This window comes from Misgurnus anguillicaudatus, chromosome 25 (assembly GCF_027580225.2).
Source record: "Misgurnus anguillicaudatus chromosome 25, ASM2758022v2, whole genome shotgun sequence".
In the NCBI taxonomy this organism is placed as follows: Eukaryota; Metazoa; Chordata; class Actinopteri; order Cypriniformes; family Cobitidae; genus Misgurnus; species Misgurnus anguillicaudatus.
The window spans coordinates 313720-339366 of NC_073361.2; the positions used below are offsets into that span (position 1 = coordinate 313720).

Sequence of the window (25647 nt, forward strand, 5' to 3'; positions counted from 1 at the left end):
AGCAGTGTGACAACCAACCCATGAGACAACCAGCCCCGGTCTCCCCTAAACATTTGCTAATTAACTACCACCTAGCCACTACAAGTAAATTAACAAGCTTTGGGAAAAGAAAAGCCAAAATGTTTTGCCTTTAAATGTCATGTTCTTTCTGATCCGCTGTTTTAAACCCTAGTCGGTGTGTAATGTTGCTATAATAGCATAAATAATACCTGTAAAATGATAAAGCTCAAAGTTCACTGCCTTGCGATATATTTTCTTTAACAGAATTCACCTTTCAAAGCCAACAGGGAATGGCGGGTTTGGACTACAGCACTCTACTTCCTGCATTAATGATAGTAGAAAAGTTTTTTGACTAAACTCCGCCCACAGGAATATGTCAGTCGCCAGCAAAGCTAACGGCAAGCTAAACAAAACAAGCTACACAATCAGAACTCGATACTTATTTCTGAAGGAGGGACTTCATAGAACAAGGACTACATCATCCCGTTTTGAGTACAGTGAAAACAGCAGTATACAGATAAGTAAATTGTGTGAAAAAATACTGTGTTTTTTACATGTGAAATATAAACACATGTTATATTGCGCACTGTAAAAACAATCAAAGCTTAAGAAACACAGAAAAAACAGGACCTTTAAATCAAACATTTCTGAAGCCACATGCTCTCTGTGAATCAAGGTCTTTCTCTAGTTGTACCTGACCAATCTTTCTCAGTGTTGGATCTTCCTCCTCAACAAATATCTGGCTCCAAATCCAGCCTCGTTTCACTCTTAGGTGAGACCCGTTTGGGCCTTTACTTGACCGGATCTTCTTCTGCTGTTGTTTGGAGATTTGAAGAACGCCTCCAAGCCAAACGGGCAAGACGTGGATTATAAGGAGTACATGAAGAACAGAACAGCTATACATTGTTGAGGTCTTTGTTTTCCTCTCCTTAGAATAAGTGTTTCAATGAATGTCAGGACTTGGTGTCACGGTGATGTCCAGACAAGGTATGAATTCAAACAGGATGTGATGCAGAGCTCCATGGATGAGAAACAATGCAGTTTCATTCTGTTGTTGAAAAACAGCAAAGAGATTATTAGAATGGTTTGTTGAGTTGCATTAAAGTGAGGTGACAGCATTATTTTTAATGTTTAGTTACTTTTAGTCAAACTGGCACACAAGTAATCAGTCTAAAGCAGTGTTTCTCAAACTTTTTCAGCCCAAGGACCACTTTATCTTGCAATTTTTTTCTGAGGACCACCTAACAGAATCCCACTCTAACACGCCCCCAAAAAACAACAAAATAGGAAGGATAAGCTAAATTTAAGTTTAATATGCAACTGTTTCAAGTCAAAAACTAATTTTTTAAACACAAATGCAATGCTATGTTCAGAAATTATTATATGAATTTTATTTAATTTGAAAAAGTAAATGTGAAATGAGTTGCAGCTTAATATAAACAACAAACTGCACATGTGAGGAAAAAAACTGCAATTAAACATACTGTAACAGCCTAGGTCCCACTTTATGTCATTCCAAAGAGCCATTAGTTTAAAACTGAGGTGGGGTGGGTATATGAAGTCTATGGTTGTGTCACGGTCTTGTCAGACATCTGTGCTAGATGTAGGTCTGAGTGCATCTGACAGGACCATGGCAGTATTATGTTCTGTGTGGGGACATGTGGAATCACATTGTGTGTGTGGCTTCCACATGTTCCCGGTGTCTTGTGGCTGTCGTGATCTTGCCAGACCTTAGTATAGGTTCAGGTCTATGTTCTGAGGGCAAGGTCAGGGCAGCATTGTGTTTATGTGGGAACACGTGTGTTTTCACATCATGTATGTGTGACACGTGTTCCCAGTGTCTTGTCACTTTCACCCTACTCCCTTATGTACTCGTGTCTTACGTGATTAATTATGTTCACCTGTTCCTCATTGGTGTGCTGTCTATATTATGCCCTCGTGTTCTCTGTGTGGTGTGCGTGCGTTGTTGTAAATTCTGTGTTCATGTTCTCTGGTACCTGTTTCAGTGATTCTTGTGTTTCATCACAGTCCTTTGTTAATCTTCTGTTTTACCCCCTCGTGGGTGTTTTTGTTATAGTTAATAAATTCATAGTTATATTTTTATACATCTTTGCGTTTGGGTTCGTCTTTTACTTTCCTTATTCGGTGTTAAATCACACCGTGACAGGTTGTAACTATGGTAACAATAAAATGCTGAAAAAAATGTTCCCCTTAATGTCCAAAATCACTGAAATTACAGGGACTTCACACATGAAACAAAAACTAGTACATTACAAACTAATAGATCCGTGGATTTTAGCTGCTTTCAGTTGACGCTTGATCCTTCTTTTGACTCCTCTTTGGTTTAGCCACCGATCCATTTTTACGTTATTAAAACAGAATGGCAAGAACTGATATCACATTGCATTAAAAATCTACTTACATAAGTGATGATTGTATAAACACTTGCCTAGTTTAGGTCATCTTTTGGCGGACCACTGGGGGGGTGGACCACACTTTGAGAATTACTGCTCTAAAGTATACTGATATGCAGCAAGCTGTACTGTAAACTGAAAGTATATGTGCAAGTATTATGGGGAATCATCAGTCCAGATAGGATCTTCAGTTTAGAAACACAATAACTGGTTATATTTCATAAATCATAAACTTCATAAAACAAGATCCTCAACCAATAAGCAAACTAGGCACCAGGGTGACTGTAAAACTAACCCCAAACTGCTATTAACACCCTGATGCAGAACCAGACTATCATCGTCATAGTAAATTATTGTGTTAGTGAAGGTTTTACAAACTCCAGCCTGTCAGGACAGCAAGTCCACAGGTTTCTTATGAAGAATAAGGATGGTGCTATCTTCTGTGCCTCGGTGCGTTTAGTGTACGCGACTTGACATCTGCATGTGCTTTTAAAAACGCAGTGGTGTGTATCGTTCACGTTAGATCGGAGGATTAACATCTCGGCAATGTGATGGAGTTGAAAATGGGATGCTGAAGCAAGAACCATGTGAGGCCGGTGTTTTTACCGCCAGCGAGGAAACATGATCGATCATGGGTCCATTAGAAATGCACCTCAATGAAAAAGCTACAGCTTATTTACTTTTTTTTGCATAGCTAATTCGTAATTTATTGTCATGTGGTGTGTTTATAAGTATGTGGGAGACATTGCAAGTAACGTTAGCTTGCTGCTATCATGTGTGCATTATGTTGACTCACAGTGTAGCCCCTGCTGAAAAAACCAGCATACCAGCAAGACCAGCATATGTTGTGTTTTGGTGCTGGTTTGCTTGTGAACACCAGCTAAACCAGCATCAAACCAGCATCAGCACCAGCATTAGCACCAGCTAAACCAGCAACAAACCAGCATTAGCACCAGCTAAACCAGCATTAGCACCAGCATCCCATGCTGGTCATACCAGCATATGTTGTGTTTTGGTGCTGGTATGCTGTGACCACCAGCTAAACCAGCATAGACCAGCATAATTCCCATGCTGGTCCATGCTGGTTTGATGCTGTTTTTTTCAGCAGGGGCCTCAGACCTTCACATCGTTCATCGGGTAAATTAACATTACTCATATCTATAAGTAATTGTACATGCGACCATCTGTTAACATAATGCACAAGGGCAAATAATTAGTAAAATGTTTTATACTGTTTGATACAGACATATACAACCTGAATTCCGGAAAAGTTGGGACGTTTTTTGAATTTGAGTAGGATGAGAACTGGGGGAATTTCGGATCACATGAGCCAGTGTTTTATTCACAATGGAACATGGATAACATAGCAAATGTTTAAACTGAGAAATTGTACACTTTTATCCACTTAATTAGCTAATTTAAAATTTAATGCCTGCTACAGGTCTCAAAAAAGTTGGCACGGGGCAACAAATGGCTAAAAAAGCAAGCAGTTTTGAAAAGATTCAGCTGAGAGAACATCTAAGTTAATTGATATCAAGTCTGTAACATGATTAGCTATAAAAGGTATGTCTTAGAGAAGCAGAGTCTCTCAGAAGTAAAGATGGGCAGAGGCTCTCCAATCTGTGAAAGACTGCGTAAAAAGATTGTGGAATACTTTAAAAACAATGTTCCTCAATGTCAAATTGCAAAGGCTGTGCAAATCTCATCATCTACAGTGCATAACATCATCAAAAGATTCAGAGAAACTGGAGATATCTCTGTGCGTAAGGGACAAGGCCGGAGACCTTTATTGGATGCTCGTGGTTTTCGGGCCCTCAGACGACACTGCATCACTCATCGGCATGATTGTATCAATGACATTACTAAATGGGCCCAGGAATACTTCCAGAAACCACTGTCGATAAACACATTCCGCCGTGCCATCAGCAGATGCCAACTAAAGCTCTATCATGCAAAAAGGAAGCCATATGTGAACATGGTCCAGAAGCGCCGTCGTGTCCTGTGGGCCAAGGCTCATTTACAGTTTTTCTCAGTCGCTTTGGTGCATTTCTCACATCACTATTTACATTTGCACAACAGTTAGTTCAACCTCCACAACATTTAGGCATTTGTGCACATCATAGTAGCAGTTTCTCATTCTTTCGAACAAATTGCAAATGCTTTTGTACATGCATCAATTGCTTTCATACAATTCTCTGCTGTGTTATAACATTATCATTTGCTTATGTCATGTCAGTCAATATTACAGTTTTTCTCAGTCGCTTTGGTGCATTTCTCACATCACTATTTACATTTGCACAACAGTTAGTTCAACTTCCACAACATTTAGGCATTTGTGCACATCATAGTAGCAGTTTCTCATTCCTTCGAACAAATAGCAAATGCTTTTGGAAATGCATCAATTGCTTTCATACAATTCTCTGCTGTTTTATAAAATTATAATTTGCTTATGTCATGTCAGTCAAAATTAACTATACTTGTGAATGCTGAATTGTCATTCCATATAAAACTAATAGTCCTCATTTCATTCCTTGAGTCATTACATACAAAAATGTTGAACTAGTTGTCAAAATCATTTTTTAAATCTTATTTTTAGCCTGAAAATATCTCCGAAATTGAGCATTTTCTGAAATTATGTGGCCAGACAGAGAGGAATGTCTGGATGTGCAAGAATGATTACAGTACTATGTATGTTGTATGTTCAGTTCCAATTTGTACTGCAATATTGTTTACAGTTGTGCACAGCCAAAGTGAGTTTATGTTTGTTGTAAAGAAGGGTGTATTTTTTCTTTTGCACAATGCTGTGAACAGATTAGAATTGCAAAGAGCATATGCAGTAAAAATGTGAAACATACATACATATTCAGTGTCTTGTACTCAGTTACCTCACTAAATACACACAGCAAATTATTGAGTGATAAAAACTTAGTGTTGGGCAGCCAGTGTTCAAATCTGGTGTTCAGTTACAAATATTTCATGCTTTAACACTTGTTTAGTGTTAATACACAGTGTTGTTTGTGGGTGTTAACATGGATCAATCTCTGCCCTGTGTCTCAAACAGTTCCATAGCCCCCTAGATCGTGATTCAGTAAATCATATAGCTTTAGATGCTATTTACACTTTATTAAAAATTAAATTGTGCAAAAGTACCAATTCTTTGCAATACGTGTAAATGGTAATGGATGCTATAAACGCATATTGGCAGATACTGTTTGCACCTCAGTATTTTCCTTTACATTAACAGGATGCAAAAATAAAATAAAATGTGTAATGATCATATTTATGATTAAACACGCTTTGGAAAACACTTGAATTTTTCTCTTGTATGTACTAAAGACAAGACACAGTGCTAGTACAGCATTAGGATTAAACAAAAGTATATATTAAGTATATTCAGCATTAAGATTAAACAAAGGAACTTAATATGAGTAAACGAGACAAATAATAAATTCATGAGAACCGAGACTGCTGGTTAGATGAACCAAAAGCAAATTATATCTCATTTTTGACACTCAGACACACCAGAGCTGAGCCAGCGGAAATATCAGAGGAGTGGCCGAGAAATGGGCGCCCTCCGTGGGATACATGAGCGGTGTCCCCTGCTGGTCGAACTTGGAACTCACATCGACATCGTCTGAGCAAACTTTTAAATAAGCGCTATCTTTACTAACTGACCTTAGATATGAAGTTTACACAACCATATTCTCGACTAAACTAGACTTAAAACTAAATTTAGTTTTACAGAAACAAATATTAAGAAGCAGTTATTAGGCTCTATTGAATCGGCTTGTAAGTAAGCTCGAGCGTAGGGTCACGTGATTTTCGGTGATCCAAAGACCGTTTCTCAATGCAGCCTCCGGAGGTCGCATATGCAGGCTGCATACGTCAACAAGCCTGGTTTGTTTAAGTTAACTGAGCATTAAATTCGTAAGTCATAACATATTACAACAATTTACGATTAACTTAAAATAATAGTAAACTTTAGAATTGTTAATATTCTGAATTGAGTCTTTATGACGTATGCATCCTACAAATGCGACCTCCGTACAAGGGAGCTGACTGACACGCATCCATATCTACGCATGTGCAATGCTTTTCGACTTTCCCGCCGTTAGTCATCTTTATGGATTTGTCTGCACACAACGGAATATGTTCCAAGGTATAGTATTACTTTATCAACTTGTGATTTACTTATTAACTTGTATATTATCATAAACAACTTATATTTACTCTATATTAAACCGTTTGTGTGAAAATTAATTTGCTGGAGCATTTGCACAGTATTGTGTAGCATACGTGTTAGTTGATATTAAGTTAACTGTCTGTGTTTTTACCTCAGGTAAACTCTGCAAGCTTTCTAAGTTACTTCAGATGCTGGCGATAAGTCTTGAGGTCTGAACAATTTTACAGGTAAAACTGAGTTACATTTTAAAATATGCTTTAACTTTAAGTGAATTACAAGACTGCCATGGTAATGTTTATGTTTATCAAATTCATAGGACACCACCATGGCTGAAAGCAAAGCGGCTCAATTCTTTAATGGAGGACAGCAGAGATGTAAGTTAACGTGTTCGTTTTCATTGTGCTAAATGTAATAATTTGGTAAAACAATGAGCAAGTTTTTCTTTTATCCGATCAACTGACACATTTAAAAGTGCAAGACAGACATTAGTAAGTGGGTCGGCCTGATTTGAATCTTTATACTCTGATTTGTATTTGTGTTTTTATGTGTCATTTTTATTTCTGGTAAAAGCAAAGTTTGTTTACCTTTCACAGGTTGCACAGTAAGGGCAAGAACGCAGTACAAAGACACAAGAAAGTATGTAAAACTAAAAAAAAAACATTTATTTTTAAAACCAAGCTGACTTAAACCACTATAATTTATGACACTTGCATTACATGTGAACAGCCCCTACGCTCATAGGATTCTGTTTCTCTCTCCCCGTCTCGTCCTCGACCCCGAGGACAATGAGACAAACAGACCCAGTTCCTGCTGCTGTGAAGGTCATCACATCACTGATCTACTGACCGTCCTTCTACGAGATGCCCAGCCGACGCCTGACCAGCAACCACCGGCGGAACCAGTTTAATTCGCTTACCCGTTCACATACCCCGATAGTATTTATATATATAAATATATATGTATCTCTCTCAAGGTTTTTTTTCCCTTCTAGGAGTTTTCCCCCTGGATAAGCCAGGAGGGTTTTTCTCCTTGGGATTTTTTCATCCCCTGGAGAGTCCACCACCTTTGACTTAACCTACTACTTTACTGTATATGTTACATTATTACTATGCTCGCTTTTCTATGCTTTTTCTACATCTATTAATGTAAAGCTGCTTTATACAATTAGCAATTGTGAAAAGCGCTAATTAAATAAAATTGAATTAAATATTTAATGTTATATTTATTTAGACTGAGTGTATATACAAACCATAGTGACATTAAGATGATTTCATGGATTACATGTTGAATTGTTGTATTATTTATGTAAAATTTTATTCCAGTGGATACTGAATATTTAAGAAATATTTTATTAAATTGTATGTTGATTTTATGTATTTTTCGAGTAAAGTGTATTATTGAAGTGTAAACTGAAGATTTAAAAGGAATATTTTATTGAATTGTATGTTTCCCACATGAATTGTTGCAGACTCTTGTAATTTAATTTAATAAAATCAATTTGATGTTTGTAGTTACTGTTTATTTTTTGTATTTATTTTGAAAAATATATAGTATAAAACTTTTAGTTTTTATCTGCATTGGGATTTTAACATGAAAATGATTTACACCATAGAGTGTTGAACGTTTACACTACTGAGTGTTTGTTAATCAACACAGAGAGTGTTAAAAATTGACACTTTAACAGTGTTTGTTTAAGCAACACTTTGGTAAGTGTTGACTGAACACTATCAAAGATGGACCTGTATGTTCACCCGGGCAGTGTTAATTTTAACACCCATGGTGTTAAATCTTCCATCATATTTTTGCTGTGCAGTAAGGTGGAACTTTACTGTATTTTTCAAATAGCTGTGCAAATAGTATATAGTGCTGTCTTGAGCATTTTCAGGTAGTGTCACCAAGATCTGACTTTTTTGCATTGAAAAACATTTATAGTGAACTGTCATAATGAAAATATGACTAAGCCATTTGATTATCTTGTTCAAAAACAATGATGTCAGGACTTTTCATTTTGATGAGACTGACACTTTCATTGACATGAATACTTGCTTTTGAGGAATTAACTATCTATTTTGAACAAGTGACACGCTTTTGCAGGTTATCAAATAGGTGCCCCCCCCCCTAAAGTTGGCCAGATAAGAAAGCTGCTTTAAAATATTACAAAAAAGTTAAATATATATGTACAAATATACAAATTATACAAATTAATACAAAATAAAATAATAATTTAGTTGTACTATTTCACTGTTAGTCATGTTATAATTTATAAAAAAATCAAAACTGAGTTTGTGTTTTGTGTGTGTGTGTGTGTGTGTGTGTGTGTGTGTGTGTGTGTGTGTGTGTGTGTGTGTGTGTGTGTGTGTGTGTGTGTGTGTGTGTGTGTGTGTGTGAAGTTTGTGTGTCTGGGGCGCACCCCAAACAAGTGTCTATGTAGGTACATTAATGAAATTTAGCTTTTTTATCTGCCAAAAAATAGCAGCAAAAGAGACTAAATACGAATAAAAGAAACAAATAATAGATTCATTAGACCAAAGGCTGCTGGTTTGATCAACCCAAAACAAATCAAATTAAAGCTCCAAGCAGCGATGGTAGGGCCCTCGTACACATGGGTACCGTCACCCCATGGCCTTGAACCAGGGGGATATGAATTTAAGTGGGTAAATATTTAAAGGAACTTTGATGTGCCACCCCTCCTGTGTGCAGCAGGTGGTGCCATGACTAACTGATTGTTGTTATATTGATGTGTTCAGGCCAGGACCCTTGTCAAACATATGAAGTCTGTGACAGGTCGGACATTGTATGCCTGAGTTACAACAGCTTTTCATGGTGAAACATCAAACTTCGCCAGACCGTCACGGATTTATCACGATTTATCATCAATGAGCAGTAAATCACTGTGTAAAAAATGGCATTTCCTGTTGCCAGCAGGTGGCGCAAAACTTTTACTGAATATTGCCATGTTACAGTTTTTCTCAGTTGCTTTTGTACATTTCTCGAATCATCTTAGACATTTGCAAAACAATAAGTGCATTTCTCAAAACCATTTGTACAAATAGCAAAACACCATGGATAACCTGCAAAATCCAGTTTCTTGCTCAAAATCCTTAGTTCATCTCTTAAAAGTAAATATCTGTGTCAATAAACATGTCAATCAGAATGACAAGTCCTTGTGTCATTGTGTACGGATAAGGCAATCAAATCGCTTAATCATGTGGTCAATTTAACAGTTTACTCTGGAGGGATGTTCTGATGTAATCTATGGTTAAAGTTTTGATGACAATTATTGTATTGTAAATTGTAGGTTACACCTTAGTGTAAGTTATGTGGGAGTTTGATTACAAGAGACTGGACAAAATTTACATTTACGCTTTTACTGTTTGTACTGTATTTTGTTGACAGACCATGTCATTGCCATACAGAAAGGAAAAAAAGCACTGCATAGCTCAAAGAAAAAAAAACTTGTTCAACCATTTTGCATGTAAGACTTATACTATGAACTAATGCCTACATGTTGTGGGGGGTTAGACTATTCAATATAGACCCATTATAATAATTTGATCAACATGACATAAGCAAATGATAATGTAGGAAAAAGCAGAGAATTGTACATAATAATTTGCATGGATGTACCAAAGAAATAAGAAACTGCATTTTGATGTGCACAAGTGACACAATGATGTGAGAATTGAACAAGTAGTTTTGAGAATTTCAATTCCGATCTGAGAAATGTACTAAAGCGACTGAGAAAAACTGTAATGTGTTCAGGCCAGGACACTTATTAAACATGTGAAGCGGGGGTTGATTGGAGATTGGACATTTTAAACATGAGAACTTCCTGTTTCATTGCGAAACACAGAAATTTGGCAGGCCGCCACGGACACAACCTCCATCGAAATGTCGGGATCTCTGCAATTTAGCACCGCAAAGGCCTTTAGACAACACAGACCAAATATGATAATGATCTGATTAAATCTCTAGGGGAAGTTTGTTAAAGTAAAAAATTGCACTCAAATTAGAGAAAATTCAAAATGGCCGACATCCTGTGGGGTTTAGAGCTGGGCTCCAAGAGACTTTTTTGTAGGTCTTGGGTTGCTACATGATCCTACCACATTTCGTATCTGTACATTTAACGTAGAGGGGGGAGCTGCTTATTTAAATTTTGAAGGTGGCGCTATAGAGGCATTTTTACACCCCCAGATATAATGCCTATATCAAATAAAAATTTTATCCACATTTGATACGTGTGCAACGTTTCATGACTTTTTGAGCTTGTTTAGACTGTCAAAAAACGCAATTCATTTAGCAATATTTTGCGAGGCCAGTACGAAAACGCCCTTTAACGAAAAGTCAAGTTCGTCGTTATTTATCATCACAAAAGGTCTTGAGGTTAGACTAATGAAATATGTTGATATGGTTAAATCTCCAAGAGCAGTAAGTCACAGCATAAAACATGGTATTTCCTGCTGCCTCAAGGTGGTGCTATTACTGTATCTAAATATCGCTATGTTGATGTGTTCAGGCCAAGACCCTTATTTAATATGCCTGAATTACAACAGCTTCCTGTTCCATGGCGAAACATTAAACTTTGCCAGGCCTGCTACGGACATGCCCTTTAATGAAAAGTCAAGATCTTCCCAATTTATCATTGCAAAGGGCTTAAGATCAGTCTGACCAAATATAATGATGATCTGATTAAAACTCTATGGGCAGTAAATCCCGGCATAAAACATGGCATTACCTGCTGCCAACAGGTGGCACTATGACTATAAATGAAAATTGTCATGTTGATGTGCTCAGGCCATGACTCTTATCAAACATGTGAAGCGTGGGGCAGATTGGACATTGTAAGCCTGAGTTAGAACAACTTACTGTTTCATGGCGAAAATGCCTAAATTTGTCAGGCTGCAACGGACACACCTTCAAACGAAAAGTCAAGATCTCCACAATTTAACATCGCAAAAGCCATAAGATGAGACTGACCAAGTATGATGATGATCTTCTAATAAAATCTCTAGGAGTTTGTTAACAAACAAAGCCTGGAAATGCCATGATTTGCACAGAAATCACAGCGAAAATTAAAAAAAGCTGACTTCCTGTAAGGTTTAGAGCTTCACTCCAAGAGACTTTTTTGTAGGTCTCGAGGTGATAGATGACCCTACCAAATCTATCTGTACGTTTTTCGTAGCGGGAGGGCTGTTCCCTTGACATTTTGCAGGTGGCGCTATTGAGTAATTTCTGCACACCCACTTCTGATGCCTATACCACATGTACATTTTCGGCACTTTTGAAGTGTGTGCAAAGTTTCATGAGTTTTCAAGCATGTTTAGGCCCTCAAAAATGCGATTTATTTCGGAGGGAAAAAAAGAAGAAACTGAACAAAAACAATAGGGGTTTGCACCCATGGTGCAGGCCATTCTAGCCTGCTCCTCGGTGCTCGGGCCTTATTAAATTGACCATCAGCCATAGATACCTCAGAGCCAGCAGGATGTGTTCCAAGATAAGGCTGTGGTCCGCAGGGTAGAAAATCACTGACACCCACTGATCGCGCTGGAACTCACACGTCCGATTTTTTCAAAGCAAATGTTTGAATAGGCGCTATCTTTACTAACTGACTGCACATTTAAATATTATACATAATCATTGTATATGTTTGACAAGTGTTGCTTTTTCAAATGCATGTTTTAAACAGCTGAAAATAACAGTTATTTCAGATCGATAAGGACTTACTGATCAAAAGTCGTAGTACATGAAAAAGTTGTGCATAATATCGGCTGTCCGATTCAGAATAGTTAGTGGCCAGGTATTATAAGTTATGCTTACACCCAAGGACATTTCTGTGGATAACACTCCCCCCAGCCTTCAGGAACACCAGAACCATAGCAGATGTCGTCACACTCTCTCTCCCTCTCTCCAACATCACCACTTCTGTGTTTTTCAGAGAAAATTGAGAAACTGGTATTTGTTGTAACGAAGCTCTCCCACTCTATTGCTGCGAGTCCCCAAATATCAACCAAGAAACAGCAGGCTCCTCAACCACCAAAGCCTTCGGGCCCAGCCCGCCCTCCCCCTCCATCTGAGAGAGCACTCCGACCTCTGCCTCAACTTCAGGGATCACACCAGCCCTCATCTGCAAACAGCACTGGTAACTGATATGTGTTGGGTTCCCGCTACGTCAGCAGTAACAATCATAAATATTTTAAGAACAAGCGGGAGCCCGATGTCCCTTTAGCTTTCCCAATCTCTGTCCTGATATGTGATAGAAAGATGAAGGCCCTCTCCAGCCGCACGCCAATTCTATCTAATCTACTGCCTATTATACGTCATTCTGAGATTGATACAGTGCCAAAACCAGTTACTGTTAAGTTAGCACTTCTGAACATCCGTTCACTAAAGAACGTCTCGGTTACATATGTAACCCACGTTCCCTGAAGGAAGGGAACGGAGACATCACGTCATGACCAACGAATTGGGAACTCGCTTAGAGAGACCAATCTGCTTCGTAAACTACTAAAACGCCAATGAACTTGGCATTGAGATATTTGCATAATGCCGGGCACTAGATGTTCCTTTAACCCCACAGTAGTGCCAGCGACTGGGAAGTGCCCTATCTGAGCGGTATAGGAACGCTGAGGAAGCCACCGCCCCGTTAAAGGCTATTGGTGGGCGAAAGTCAACCGTAGTTGAGGTATAAATGACAGCCGCGGCTGTGTAAGCAAAGCAGTGCTCTGCTGAGGGAAACGTGGGCTAATAGGATTAACCCCACGGAAAAATACTCACAAAGGAACCCGGTGGGCCCAAAATGAGGCAACACTTCTAGTAGAGTGAGCTCTCAAATTAAATAGACAAGGAATGCCCTGCAGATTATAAGCAAGGGCGATAGTATCAACTATCCAATGAGACATCCTCTGCTTAGTGACAGCTTTCCCTCTCTGCTGACCACCGTAACAAACAAAGAGCTGATCTGAGGTCCTGAGGCTTTGTGTGCGATCCACGTAGAGGCGTAGAGCTCGTACGGGACATAATAAAGCCATGGTTGGGTCTGCCTCCTCCGGGGGCAGCGCTTGCAAGCTCACTACCTGATCTCTGAAGGGAGTGGTGGGAACTTTGGGCACGTAGCCTGGTCTGGGTCTCAGTGAGACAGCAGGACCAAACTGAAGGCACGAATCGTCAACAGAGAATGCATGTAAATCCCCGACTCTCTTCACGGAGGCAAATGCTAGCAGGGTCAGAGTTTTCATTGAAAAAAACTTCAGACTCGCAGACTGCAAAGGCTCGAACGGGGGACCTGTAGGGCTTCAGCACCATGGACAGGTCTCAGGGAGGAATAGAGGGAGGGTGCGAGGGGTTTAGCCTGCGAGCGCCTCTTAAAATCTAATAACCAAATCATGCTGGCCACTGATCTGCCATTGATTAGTGAGTGATGAGCAGAAATAACGGCGATATCAACTTTAATGGTGGAGGGACAGCCTACGCTCCAAACGGTGTTGAAGATATGAAAGCACAATGTTAATGAGGCATTCTCGGGGGTCCTCGCGTTGCGAAGAACACCAGGTGACGAAAAGGTTCCATTTAAGCGCGTAAGCCCGTCTTGTGGACGTGCTCGCGTCGATGGTGTTAGATACAGCTTGTGATAAATCACCTAAACCTTGCGCGCGCTCAACGACCATACAAGGAGACTCCACCGGTAGGGGCGCGGGTGCCCAATGTGCCCCCTCCTTGAGAAAGAAAGTCCTTCCTCAGGGGAATCCGCCAGGGAGGGCTGTCGAGAGGAGCATTAACTCTGGAAACCAATTCCTGATCGTCCAGTAAGGCACGACCAGTAAAAGGCTCTACTCATCCTGCCTGACCTACACAGCGTCTGTGCGATAAAGCTCACTGGAGGGAATGCGTATTTGCGCATCCCCCGCGGCCAGCTGTGTGCCAACGCATCCACGCCGAGGCTGCCCTCGGTTAGTGAATAAAACAGGCGACAGTGGGTATCGTCCGGCGACGCAAACAGATATATCTGCGCACGACCGAACTTCTTCCAAATTAGCTGAACCGTCTGGGGTGGAGTCGCCATTCGCCGGGGCGCGCAGCTCGGGAAGCACGTCTGCTGCTGTGTTGAGCGTACCCGGGATGTAAATGGCATGAAGGGACCTCAGATGCTTCTGACTCCAAAGGAGGAGATGACGAGCAAGATGCGACAGGTGACGAGAGCGCAAAAAGCGCCTTAACGGTAAATAACGCACAGTCGCAATGTTGTCGGTGTCGGCTAATACATCCTTCCCTCGCATCTCCATAGCGGAGCATACAAGTCCCAGATATACAGCGTACCGCTCGCGGCAGTTGGGGTGCTATGCACACCCCTGAGACTGCAAGCCCGTCATACGTGGCTGCTCATCCCGTGCTGGGGGCATCGCATGTGCTACAGAATGCCAGGAGACCCGACTCAGGGGCATATCTTGCTATCAGAAATGCTGGACCATGGGGTAAAATTGAAATGACACGCAGGTGTAATGGTTACACGGTGTATGCCGTTGCGCCACGCTCTCCTCGAGACTCGATCGTAAAACCAACGCTGAAGCGGTCTCATGAAGCAGCTCGATCAGTGTCACAGCCGCAGCTGCTGCCATATGTCCAAGAGCTTCTGAAATTGTTTCAGAGGGACCGCGTTCTTCCCTCGAACTAAACCGAGGTAAGTCAGAATTGACTGGGTGTGCGCTCTTATAAAACATGCCAATAAATCGATTGAGTCTATTTTCATACTGAGAAAAGGATCCTCTGCACGGGGCAAAGTTGCTCTCTTCCCAGTTGACCTGATGACTTAAACGAGCGAGATGTTGAAGCATTAAATCTCTGTGTTCACGCACGTCTGCCAAGAACAAGCTATTATAAGTTGACGTAAATATAAGCAGAATGCGAACAAAGCTCTCTCTCTCTGAGATTTTAATGCCGTGACTAGCACTTTCATGGAGACACGGGGAGAGAGAGACAGCTCGAATGGTGTACTTAGTATTAATATGCCCACCCCACGAACGCAGAGCGAAAAACGGTCTAAGGCGAAGGGAGATGGACACATGAAGTACACGTCTACAGGTCTAAGGCTGCAAACCGATCTGAATATTGAAATACGAGCCTCGGCGTATCATCCTAAAGGATCACATTTGTAGAGCCGGAGCGTAAATAAATCGGTCGTAACCCGCCGCGTATTTTGGGTACTATGAGATAAAGGCTGAAAAAACCCTATCATCATCTCGGTAAGAGGGACCGGCTCGAAACGTCCTTCGCCAGCAGGACATCGACTTTTGCATGCAGTACATGTGCATCGGACGCTTTCACTATAGTGAAACGAATGCCCATTGGGGGAGTGCCGGTAATTGTATTTCGTAACACAGGCGGATGGTGCGTAAATCCCAACGAGACGGGCTGGAGAGCTGAAGCCAAGCAGCCAGGGACCGTACAAGGGGAATAACAGCACTACCGAAGTACCCGCCGTGGGGCATCCAAGGGGAACAGGTGCGACTGCCGGTGCATCTGCTGTGACAGCATAAACATCTATAGTATGTGTGTGTGTGACACTGACCTGAGCCCGCTGAGGGTGACGGTCGTCTGGTCTCCTGCGCGGAGAGTGCAGACTCCGGAAAAACACCCGCTGGCGATAGAGGAGAGGTAGGGTGAGCTGGTGTGTGCCCGCTCACGGCTCTCTCGATCCTCCGGAGACCTGGAGAGGGAAGAGGAATGCACTCTTATGTGTGGTTAAGTGGGTACCGGCTGGACAGCCGGTGGAACAGATGCAAACCAAGGATTTTCCACCTGACCCTCTACCGGGGGAAGGAGCGAATCGCCGTCTCCTGAAGAGTGATCCTCTGCCACTCCGGGTCACCCGTCTCTGGCCACTTAAACTCCCGATTTTCACGGGAAGCGTCTAAGTGGGCGGGCCGAGCTGCTGACAACCGGTTCCCCTGCGCTGCCGAGATGGTGGCGATCTTGAACCACTGTGGTGGACATCGAACGACTGAAGGTCACGGCTTCCCTCGTAAATCTCCGGGACGACTCCGCCTCTGAGGGAAAAAATGGGCACCCCTCGGATGCTGCAGAAGTGACGGGACCAGAAGGAGGTCCAATGGATTCGGCAGAAATCGTAGAACACGACTCTGCAGTCTCCACCGGAGCCTCAACCGGCTGAGGATGAGAAGGCCGGTAGGTGAAGGACGCATCCTCCGTCCTACTCAGCGTAGTGATGCGAAGAGCGTCCTCCGAGCGCTTGACAGCCCCACCATGGCGGAGTCAGCACTGCAAAGGCGCGGACATTGTTCCTGTAGAAACGAGAAGGGTTATGCTCTCACAGAGAGAACCAAAAACTCTCCACGAACGCAGCCTCAGAGTGCTCGATTCCCAAGCACGAAGACAGCGCTCGTGACTGTCACTGGAATCCCTGTACTTCTCGCACCCAAGATCGCACGGAGGAAAAGTTATCCTGAAAAGGACGCTGATCTCCAAATATACGAGAGAGTGGCTGTCTTTAAAAAGACACAGAGCTCTCACGTATCACTCTTTAGGGAAATCACTCTTTAGGTGCTCAGCTGATGATGCGCACAGGGAGAGGAAACGCACACACTAAACTCAAAACAAAAAAGATGCAGAGCAGTGGAATACTGCGAGCGTCCGCTGTGTTAGTACTGCTTGTCTGCTTCAGCAACCGTTCCCAGAAGAGCAAGTAGCTTCTCAGTAGCAGATAATGCCGCTTTCGAAGCAAAAAAGCTAATTTCCATATTTGCACCTGGGGCTTATACGCACCTGGCGGGGCGGCGCCAGCATTATGCAAATATCTCAATGCCAAGTTCATTGGCGTTTTAGTAGTTATTTCCATTTGGGACGAAACAAATGATTAGCTTGTGCGAATATCACTCTCTCTTGTGGCCATGGCACCACCCGTTGCTATCCCACGGGTGTGGGATCTGCCCACACATGCGCACACTTGATTGATTTGAACGTGCGAGAGACACTCTAGGAAGAGGAATAGCTGCTTTATTCAAAGATGCCTTTCAATTCAAGCAAGTGTTACTTGGTGATTACCAATCTTTTGAATATTTGTGTATTGCTCTAAAAGGTACACCACGCATTCTGTTTACAATTATTTATAGACCTCCTAAATACACCTCAGCATTTGTTGAGGAATTCACAGAACTTTTATCAACAATTTCCTCTGAATTTGATTATTTTGTTATTGCTGGTGATTTTAATATTCATATAGACAATGCAGAAAACAATACTGCAATTGAACTGTTAAATGTTTTAAACACTTTTGATCTGACCCAGCACGTGCAAGGTCCTACACACAATAGGGAACACACTCTTGATCTGCTCATTAGCAAGGGTCTAAACCAGGGATTGGCAACTGGCGGCCCAGGGTAAATTTTAATACGGCCCGCTGGACCATATTATACTTAAAGGCAGGGTAGGCAGGAATTATCTAAAAAACTTTTTCACAAATTTGTTTAAACTGTCTTTATATACAAATACATAATTAAAACGTAAGTACTCTGAAAAAGAGAGTATAAAACTCGAGTGTCTGTAGACCTCTCACGACTGTTTTAAACACAGCTAATTATTTCCATTTGGGACGAAACAAATGATTAGCTTGTGCGAATATCACTCTCTCTCGTGGCCATGGCACCACCCGTTGCTATCATATGGGTGTGGGATCTGCCCACACATGCGCACACTAGGTTGATTTGAACGTGCGAGAGACACTCTAGGAAGAGCAAAAGTATGGCAGAGAAAGTGCATTCAGAACTCACAGAAAGTGCATATCCAGTCAGCGAAGGCAAACAAGGCAAAAAAAGGAATAAACGAAGCAATCAAACGAGAGTAAATATCACGTGGCTTTTCCTCGAGTCGATGATGCGGTAGCGGTATTGTCTCCGGAGTGTAGTCCTCATCAGAGTCAACAATGCTTTCATCACGGAAAATCTTTCATGCAAAACACTGGCTTAATAGTGAGTACTAAAAGGCATCCTATCTGTTTATATTCATAGTGATAAAGTTAGGTGTATTATTACATGTGATTGTGACATGTTGTTACATGCACCGCGCTCCTTCCTCTCCGCTCGTCTGAAGTAAATCCTTCTCCTAGCAAAGCTGTCGGTGTCGCGCGTTCATGTGTTTTGGGGGCGTGGCTTTAGAAGAAACCCAGAAGGGAGGGGTGGAGTGAATGGAAAAATGAGCTGTGTTTAAAACAGTGGTGTGAGGTCTACAGACACTCGATTTTTATACTCTCTTTTTCAGAGTACTTACATTTTACTTATGTATTGATATATAAAGACAGTTTAAACATATTTGTAAAAAAGTTTTTTTTAGATAATTCCTGCCTATCCTGCCTTTAATCAAATACTTTTAAAATGATGATTTTTGTATTAGGACGTAAATACTCCCAAGCAGGAGGGGGCGCTAGGTCCCGCGGATCGTCACAGTAAGCATAGTCCCGTGTTTGGGCTTATGTGAAGAAGGGGTCTTCACGGCCACGGGTCCGAAAACCCGAGGTCCGACCCGAGACGCAATCAGGGTCAGGTCTAAAAGTGTGCCTCGGACACGGGTCGTGTACAATAATCGGGTCTCGGGCCAGAATTGCTCTCAGATTTTAAAGGTAAAATACATTGTAATAAACATTTTTATATATTTTGTTTTTGAATATATGTATTATTTTAAATAATTTTGTTCTTTGAGGTCTGGATGAGAAACTCCTCTATACTAATATAAAAGTGCCTTGCTTGTTACAGATGTTAAAACAATGCAGTTAAGAAGTTTTATCTGAAATGCTTGTCCACTGATAATAAAGTTATGATTTAGAATGAGCATAATTGCTAAGTTTTATAGTTAAAATCTTTAAAGACCAGTTCATTGTATATTGTGGTTTCTTAATAAAGAAAATTAAGAATGATTTAATTTTTGGGTGTGGTTCTGGCCCCCTTGGTATAAAGGAGAAAAATGCTGGCCCCTGTCATTATCAAAGTTGCCCATCCCTGGTCTAAACATTTAATTCACTGTAATCAAGGATGAAGCGATATCTGACCATTTCTGTGTTTACTTTGATTTATTGATCTGTCCTGCCACTGATGCTAGATCTGTCTATTTAAAAAAAGGTTCATAAATGAGAACACCAATGAGGTATTTATGAATGCTATATCAATGTTGCCAAACATATCGGCAGACTCTGCCGATATTCTCCTTGAAAACTTTAACATAAAAGTTAAAGATGCCATTGATGGTATAGCTCCAGTAAAAGTCAGGGTGATCACTGGCAGACGTAAAGCACCCTGGAGAAACACAACAGCAGTACAGCACATGAAAAGAACATGCAGAAAAGCTGAACGTATGTGGCGGAAAACAAAACTTGAAGTACATTATAGCATCTATAAGGACAGTCTTCGTGCTTTCAATGTAGAACTAGGCACAGCTAGACAGACCTTCTTTTCAAACATTATAAACAACATACAACACTCGCACTCTTTTTGCTACTGTTTAGAGAGACTAACAAACCCCCCCAAATCAAGTTCCTAGTGAAATGCTCTCTGTGTCAGGACTGGTAGAAAGCACACAGAGGCAAGGATCCAATTGCAGATAACTCAAATGTTTAATAAAGATCAAAATGATAGACAGAGAAAAACCACTGGGCTCACAAGGGAGAAAAAACTGGAAACACTCTCGGGGAATCAAACCACCGCTCTGCCGGTAATAATAGTCCAAGAAAACTGTCCAAAGTTCTCTGCAGCAGTGATGAAATAGAAGTCTCAGACGTGCACTGGAGATCGCGCGCCCAGCGTGATGTAGGGAAACCACCGATACGAATCGGGGAGAGGAGATGACAACCCGGCAGTATAGCCGGCTGAAGGCTGGTCACCAAACGATCCGTCACAGTGCCGCTGGACAGCGGAGATACCAGTACGCTGGACAGCGCAAAGCATAAAGTCCGATGAAACGGCGGAGAGGAGCTCACTCAGTGCTACCGGGCAGCGGTCACACACGGGAGACAGTAGAGCATAAGACCGGCAGGGCAGAGAGAGGTGTAATAATCCACAGAAGCGGAGAGGAGCGGAGGTGCTAAAAGTCCTAAAGAGAGGTGAACGAGAGAAAGCAGACAGAGCAGGCAGAGCAAAAAATGGCAAAAAGACAAAAAAGGTCAAAAATTTATAAATCCAACAAAAACGGCGAACACGACATGACAAGACTAAATCAACATAACAATGACGAACTCGCAAGGAGCAACAAAACACAGAGAGCTTAAATACCAAACAAATGGGGAGAAAAATGAGAAACAGGTGATGTCGCAGGTGAATGAAATCAGTGATAATGAGATGCTCCGGTGGCAGACGCGCACGTGAGAACTGTCAAAACACAAAACACACACAACAGAAACAAAAGAAACAGAACAGTCGAAAGACCAAAGTCATGACACTCTGACAACAAATCCAATGAGTTTGCAACCTTTTTCTCTGAGAAGATCAGTAATATCAGAATGACGATCAATACGGCCTCATATTGTACTGTGGTCAGTCAGATATCATTGCAACAACCTCAGAAATTAGTAATTCTCTCATAATTTGACATAATTGATATAAAAACCTTGGAAGAAACAGTACAACATCTTAAAGCATCAAGTTGCAGCCTTGACACACTCCCCACATCTTTGCTAAAAAAGGTACTTAACTGCTTAGAAACTGACCTCTTAAAAATAGTAAATACCTCTCTGATCACAGGCACCTTTCCAGAGTCATTAAAAACAGCAGTTGTTAAGCCTCTCCTAAAAAAGAGTAACCTAGACAAAACCATACTTAGCAACTACAGACCAATCTCAAATCTTCCGTTTATAGGCAAGATCATTGAAAAGGTTGTTTTCAATCAGCTGAACAAATTCTTAAACTCAAATGGCCATCTGGACAATTTTCAATCTGGTTTCCGTCAGCATCACAGCACAGAGACAGTGCTCATAAAGATAATAAATGACATTCGCTTAAACTCTGATTCAGGTAAAATATCAGTGCTGGTGCTACTAGATCTTAGTGCTGCCTTTGACACAGTAGATCACACCATACTCTTACATAGACTGGAAAACTGGGTAGGGCTCTCTGGGATGGTCCTCAAGTGGTTTAAATCATACCTACAAGGAAGAGGTTACTATGTGAACATAGGTAACCATAAATCTGAGTAGACACCCATGACATGTGGAGTCCCACAGGGTTCAATTCTTGCACCGCTTCTGTTTAATTTGTATATGCTCCCACTTGGTCAAATAATGAAAAAGAACCAAATTGCTTACCACAGCTATGCAGATGACACCCAGATATACTTAGCCCTGTCACCCAATGACTACAGCCCCATTGACTCTCTATGTAAATGCATTGATGAAATTAACTGTTGGATGCGTCAAAACTTCCTCCAGTTAAACAAAGACAAAACTGAAGTCATTGTATTTGGAAATAAAGATGAAACTCTCAAAGTTAACACATACCTTGACTCTAGGGGTCTAAAGACACAAAATAAAGTCAGAAATCTTGGTGTTATTTTAGAGTCTGACCTTAATTTCAGTAGTCACGTGAAAGCGATAAGCAAATCAGCTTACTACTATCTCATATATATTGCCAGAATTAGCTGTTTTGTCTCAAGACAGGACTTAGAGAAACTTGTTCATGCTTTCATCACAAGCAGGGTGGATTACTGCAATGGACTTCTTACGGGGATCCCCAAAAAGAACATTAGACAGCTGCAGCTCATACAAAACACTGCTGCCAGAATTCTGACCAGAACCAAAAAATCTGAGCACATTACTCCAGTCCTCAGGTCCTTACACTGGCTTCCTGTTACATTTAGAATAGATTTTAAAGTATGTTACTCGTTTATAAATCACTTCATGGCTTAGGACCTAAATACATGACAGATATGCTAACTGAATATAAACCTAAAAGATTACTCAGATCATTAGGATCAGGTCAGTTAGAAATACCAAGGGTTTACTCAAAACAAGGTGAGTCAGCATTTAGTTATTATGCCCCCTGTAGCTGGAATCAGCTTCCAGAAGAGATCAGATGTGCTTCAACAGTAAACACTTTTAAATCTAGATTAAAAACACATCTGTTTAACTCTGCATTTACTGAATGAGCACTGTGCTGCTTCACACTGACTGCACTTTTAACTCAAGTCACTTTTACTTCTGTTTTATTCTTTTTAAAAATGTAAACTGTGGGGGGGGGCGCTAGAGAGCCTGAACAAGATGGCAGCATAGTTTGTTGGCTCACTATAACAACGCATATTTAATAGCCCAGACCTTTGCAAACCTGGTCAATTACAAGATACAAATAATGCCTAAACCCCCAGTGGCAAAGTAGTGTGAAATCTTTTCGACGCTCGGAAAACAAGCTCACGAAACGCGAAAACATCATCTCCGGTCGAGAGTGCCGAAGCTAGCATGGCTAGTGTAGCTGACGTGCTAACCGAGCTTAAATCACTCCGCTCCGAGTTCAGCTCGAAACTGGACAGAATAAATAACCAACTGGGAGAGCTGACGAACTCTGTCTCGGTGATGGAGAGTAATTTAGGTGAAATTAAAGGAGACATAACAGCAAACGAACAACGAATCAAGGAGGCTGAAGCCCGCATAGCCGCTACAGAGGACGCGCTGGACAAGGCCAAGAGGGCTCTGGTTAAAGCAACAAAGTGGATCACATACCTGGAGGAAAAAAACGAGGACCTAGAAAACCGCGGGAGGAGGAAAAACATCTGGCTGTTTGGTCTTAAGGAGGGAGCTGAGGGTAAGCGTCCTCTTCTAGACTTTTTAACCGATATGTTACCCCAGTGGCTGGGCTCCGAACCCGACAGAGTATTTATACTGGAAAGAGCTCACTGTACCCTGGCTCCAGCAGTTCCCAACCAGAACCGAGCCGTCCTACTGCGCTTTCTCAACTTCCAGGATAAAGAATTCGTCCTGTGTTCTGCAAGACAACCGAGCATTGCACATGACGGATCCAAACTCGCATTCGTCCAGGATTTCTCGGCGGACGACGATCCGACGAAGACGGGAGTTCAACGCTGTAAAAAAGCTGTTTGTTGACATCGGGACATTTCGAGGATTTCACCTCCAACCGTGCAAGCTAAGAGTACTTCACAATGGGAAAATCCAGCTGTTTTCCTCCCCACAAGAAGCTGAGGAATTCTACCGCAAAATATCCGCTAAATAGTCTACAGACGACCAGGTTTGAATTGAATCGTTTTCTATACATGAAGAGGGGCTTGTAGATTAACGTATGTGCAGGAGATGGACTAAGCACCGGGCCTGACAGTGACCAATTCAGCCAGGTGACTCCAAAGTATTGGGAAATATGAACAATACACAGAAGGTACACAATGGTTTAAACAGATAGTACAAGACTTGCTTTATTTTATTATATTTTTTTTAGTTCTTCCCTCCGAACACTTGCAGCCTTCGGTTGAAGTTATGTCTTTCACCTTGTTTCGGATATGATATATTTTTCTAGCATGGTAAATAGTAGAGAACAATAATATTAAGACGGAATGGGAACAGCAGGTGTGTAGGCTTTATGAGCCTTGATACTAATTAAAATCTGTTTGATGGGTTTCAAATGTGGGTTTTAAATGATATTAATGACACTTTGATTTTCCTATATATATATATATATATATATATATATATATATATATATATATATATATATATATATATATGAAAATAATATTGCACATATGTGTATGTATATATAGGAATTTTACCTTTTGTGTATTGGAAAGGAAGGGGTGTACATCAATTCCAACAATTATTTGATGGGGACACACAAAAGTCATTTGAAGTTCTAATGTTAGAATACAAAATTCCGAAACAGGACTTTTATAAATACTCACAAATCCGCCATTTAAAAAAAATACCCTAAAAGGGGAGAAACGCTTGCCCTTAGGGCTAACAAATCTTGAGGAGATTCTGGTAAAATCAACATCCTTAAAAGGAAAAATCTCTGAAATTTATAGTGCTTTGTTGGACCACTGCAGCTCTTCCTTGACCTCACTTAAGAACATATGGCAGAAGGATATGGGGCGTACTTTGATGAAGATCAGTAGGACACGATATGTCAGAATGTTTTTTCCTCACTGTCCTGTAATAAAATAATCGAACAAAATTACAAATTCATGCACAGGATGTACCTTACTCCACTCCGATTAAGTAAAATGTTTCCTAACTCTTCCCCCAGATGTCATCGTTGTAAAACATGTAAAGGGTCAAATATGCATGTTTTTTGGGAACGCAGGAAATTAAAACATTTCTGGAAGGCGGTACATGATCTAACTGTTAAGATTGTGGAAACCCCGCTGGACATTACACCAACACTGTACCTATTTGGTACGGAATTGGACAAGACACTGGATACCACATGCAGGAAAAGGATTGTCATAATTTCCTATATAGCAAAGAAATGCATTCTGCTCAATTGGAACCAACAAAGACCCCCATCATTTAAACTGTTTAAACGAATCCTAAATGAAACTTTAAGACTGGAACAACGCACATACACCCTAAAAAATAAGGGAGACGCATTCCAAAGGATATGGGAACCGCTTATGGACCTCTGACGCTACCATGTCATTACAGGGTTTGGCATGTTTACATAACTTGTAATGAATCGTGATTTGTGATCATGGACTGACTTTATTTAGTTTGCTATATATATATATATATATATTGGTTTTGTTTCTGTTTATTACTATTATTTATTCATTTTTATTTCTTGTAATTGTATTCCTTTTTCTTTCTGTCTGCTATGTTAACAAAATGTTAAAAAATCAATAAAAAGATAATTGAAAAAAAAATTAAAACTGTTTTTATTAAAATCACATTTATTTTCTTTAATTGTTATTCTAAATTTTCATGTATCTTTGTTTTTATTGTGATTTTATTGTGTATCTATTATTTTTACATTTTCTTTTTTCTCTTTTATATGTTGTTTCCTCATTTCTATGTAAAGCACTTTGAATGACCTCTGTGTATGAAATGTGCTATACAAATAAACT

General features: G+C 40.8%; 1 protein-coding gene and 1 long non-coding RNA gene across 5 annotated transcripts in view; one reads left to right on the top strand and one right to left on the bottom strand.

Annotated features, from left to right (window-relative positions):
* Window positions 1-25647, bottom strand: part of cdh19 (cadherin 19, type 2) — a 177317-nt gene that overhangs the window by 150724 nt on the left and 946 nt on the right. For all 4 annotated transcript variants that reach the window (XM_055182378.2, XM_055182377.2, XM_055182376.2 and 1 more), the window contains exon 2: window positions 695-1048. In XM_055182378.2, coding sequence (XP_055038353.2) covers window positions 695-904 — 210 coding nt within the window. In that variant the 5' untranslated portion in view covers window positions 905-1048. The remainder of the gene's footprint in view (window positions 1-694; window positions 1049-25647) is intronic.
* Window positions 6229-8678, top strand: LOC141362156 (uncharacterized). The gene is made up of 4 exons (XR_012368154.1): window positions 6229-6573; window positions 6754-6824; window positions 6914-6971; window positions 7191-8678. It is a non-coding gene; the product is annotated as an uncharacterized lncRNA (long non-coding RNA).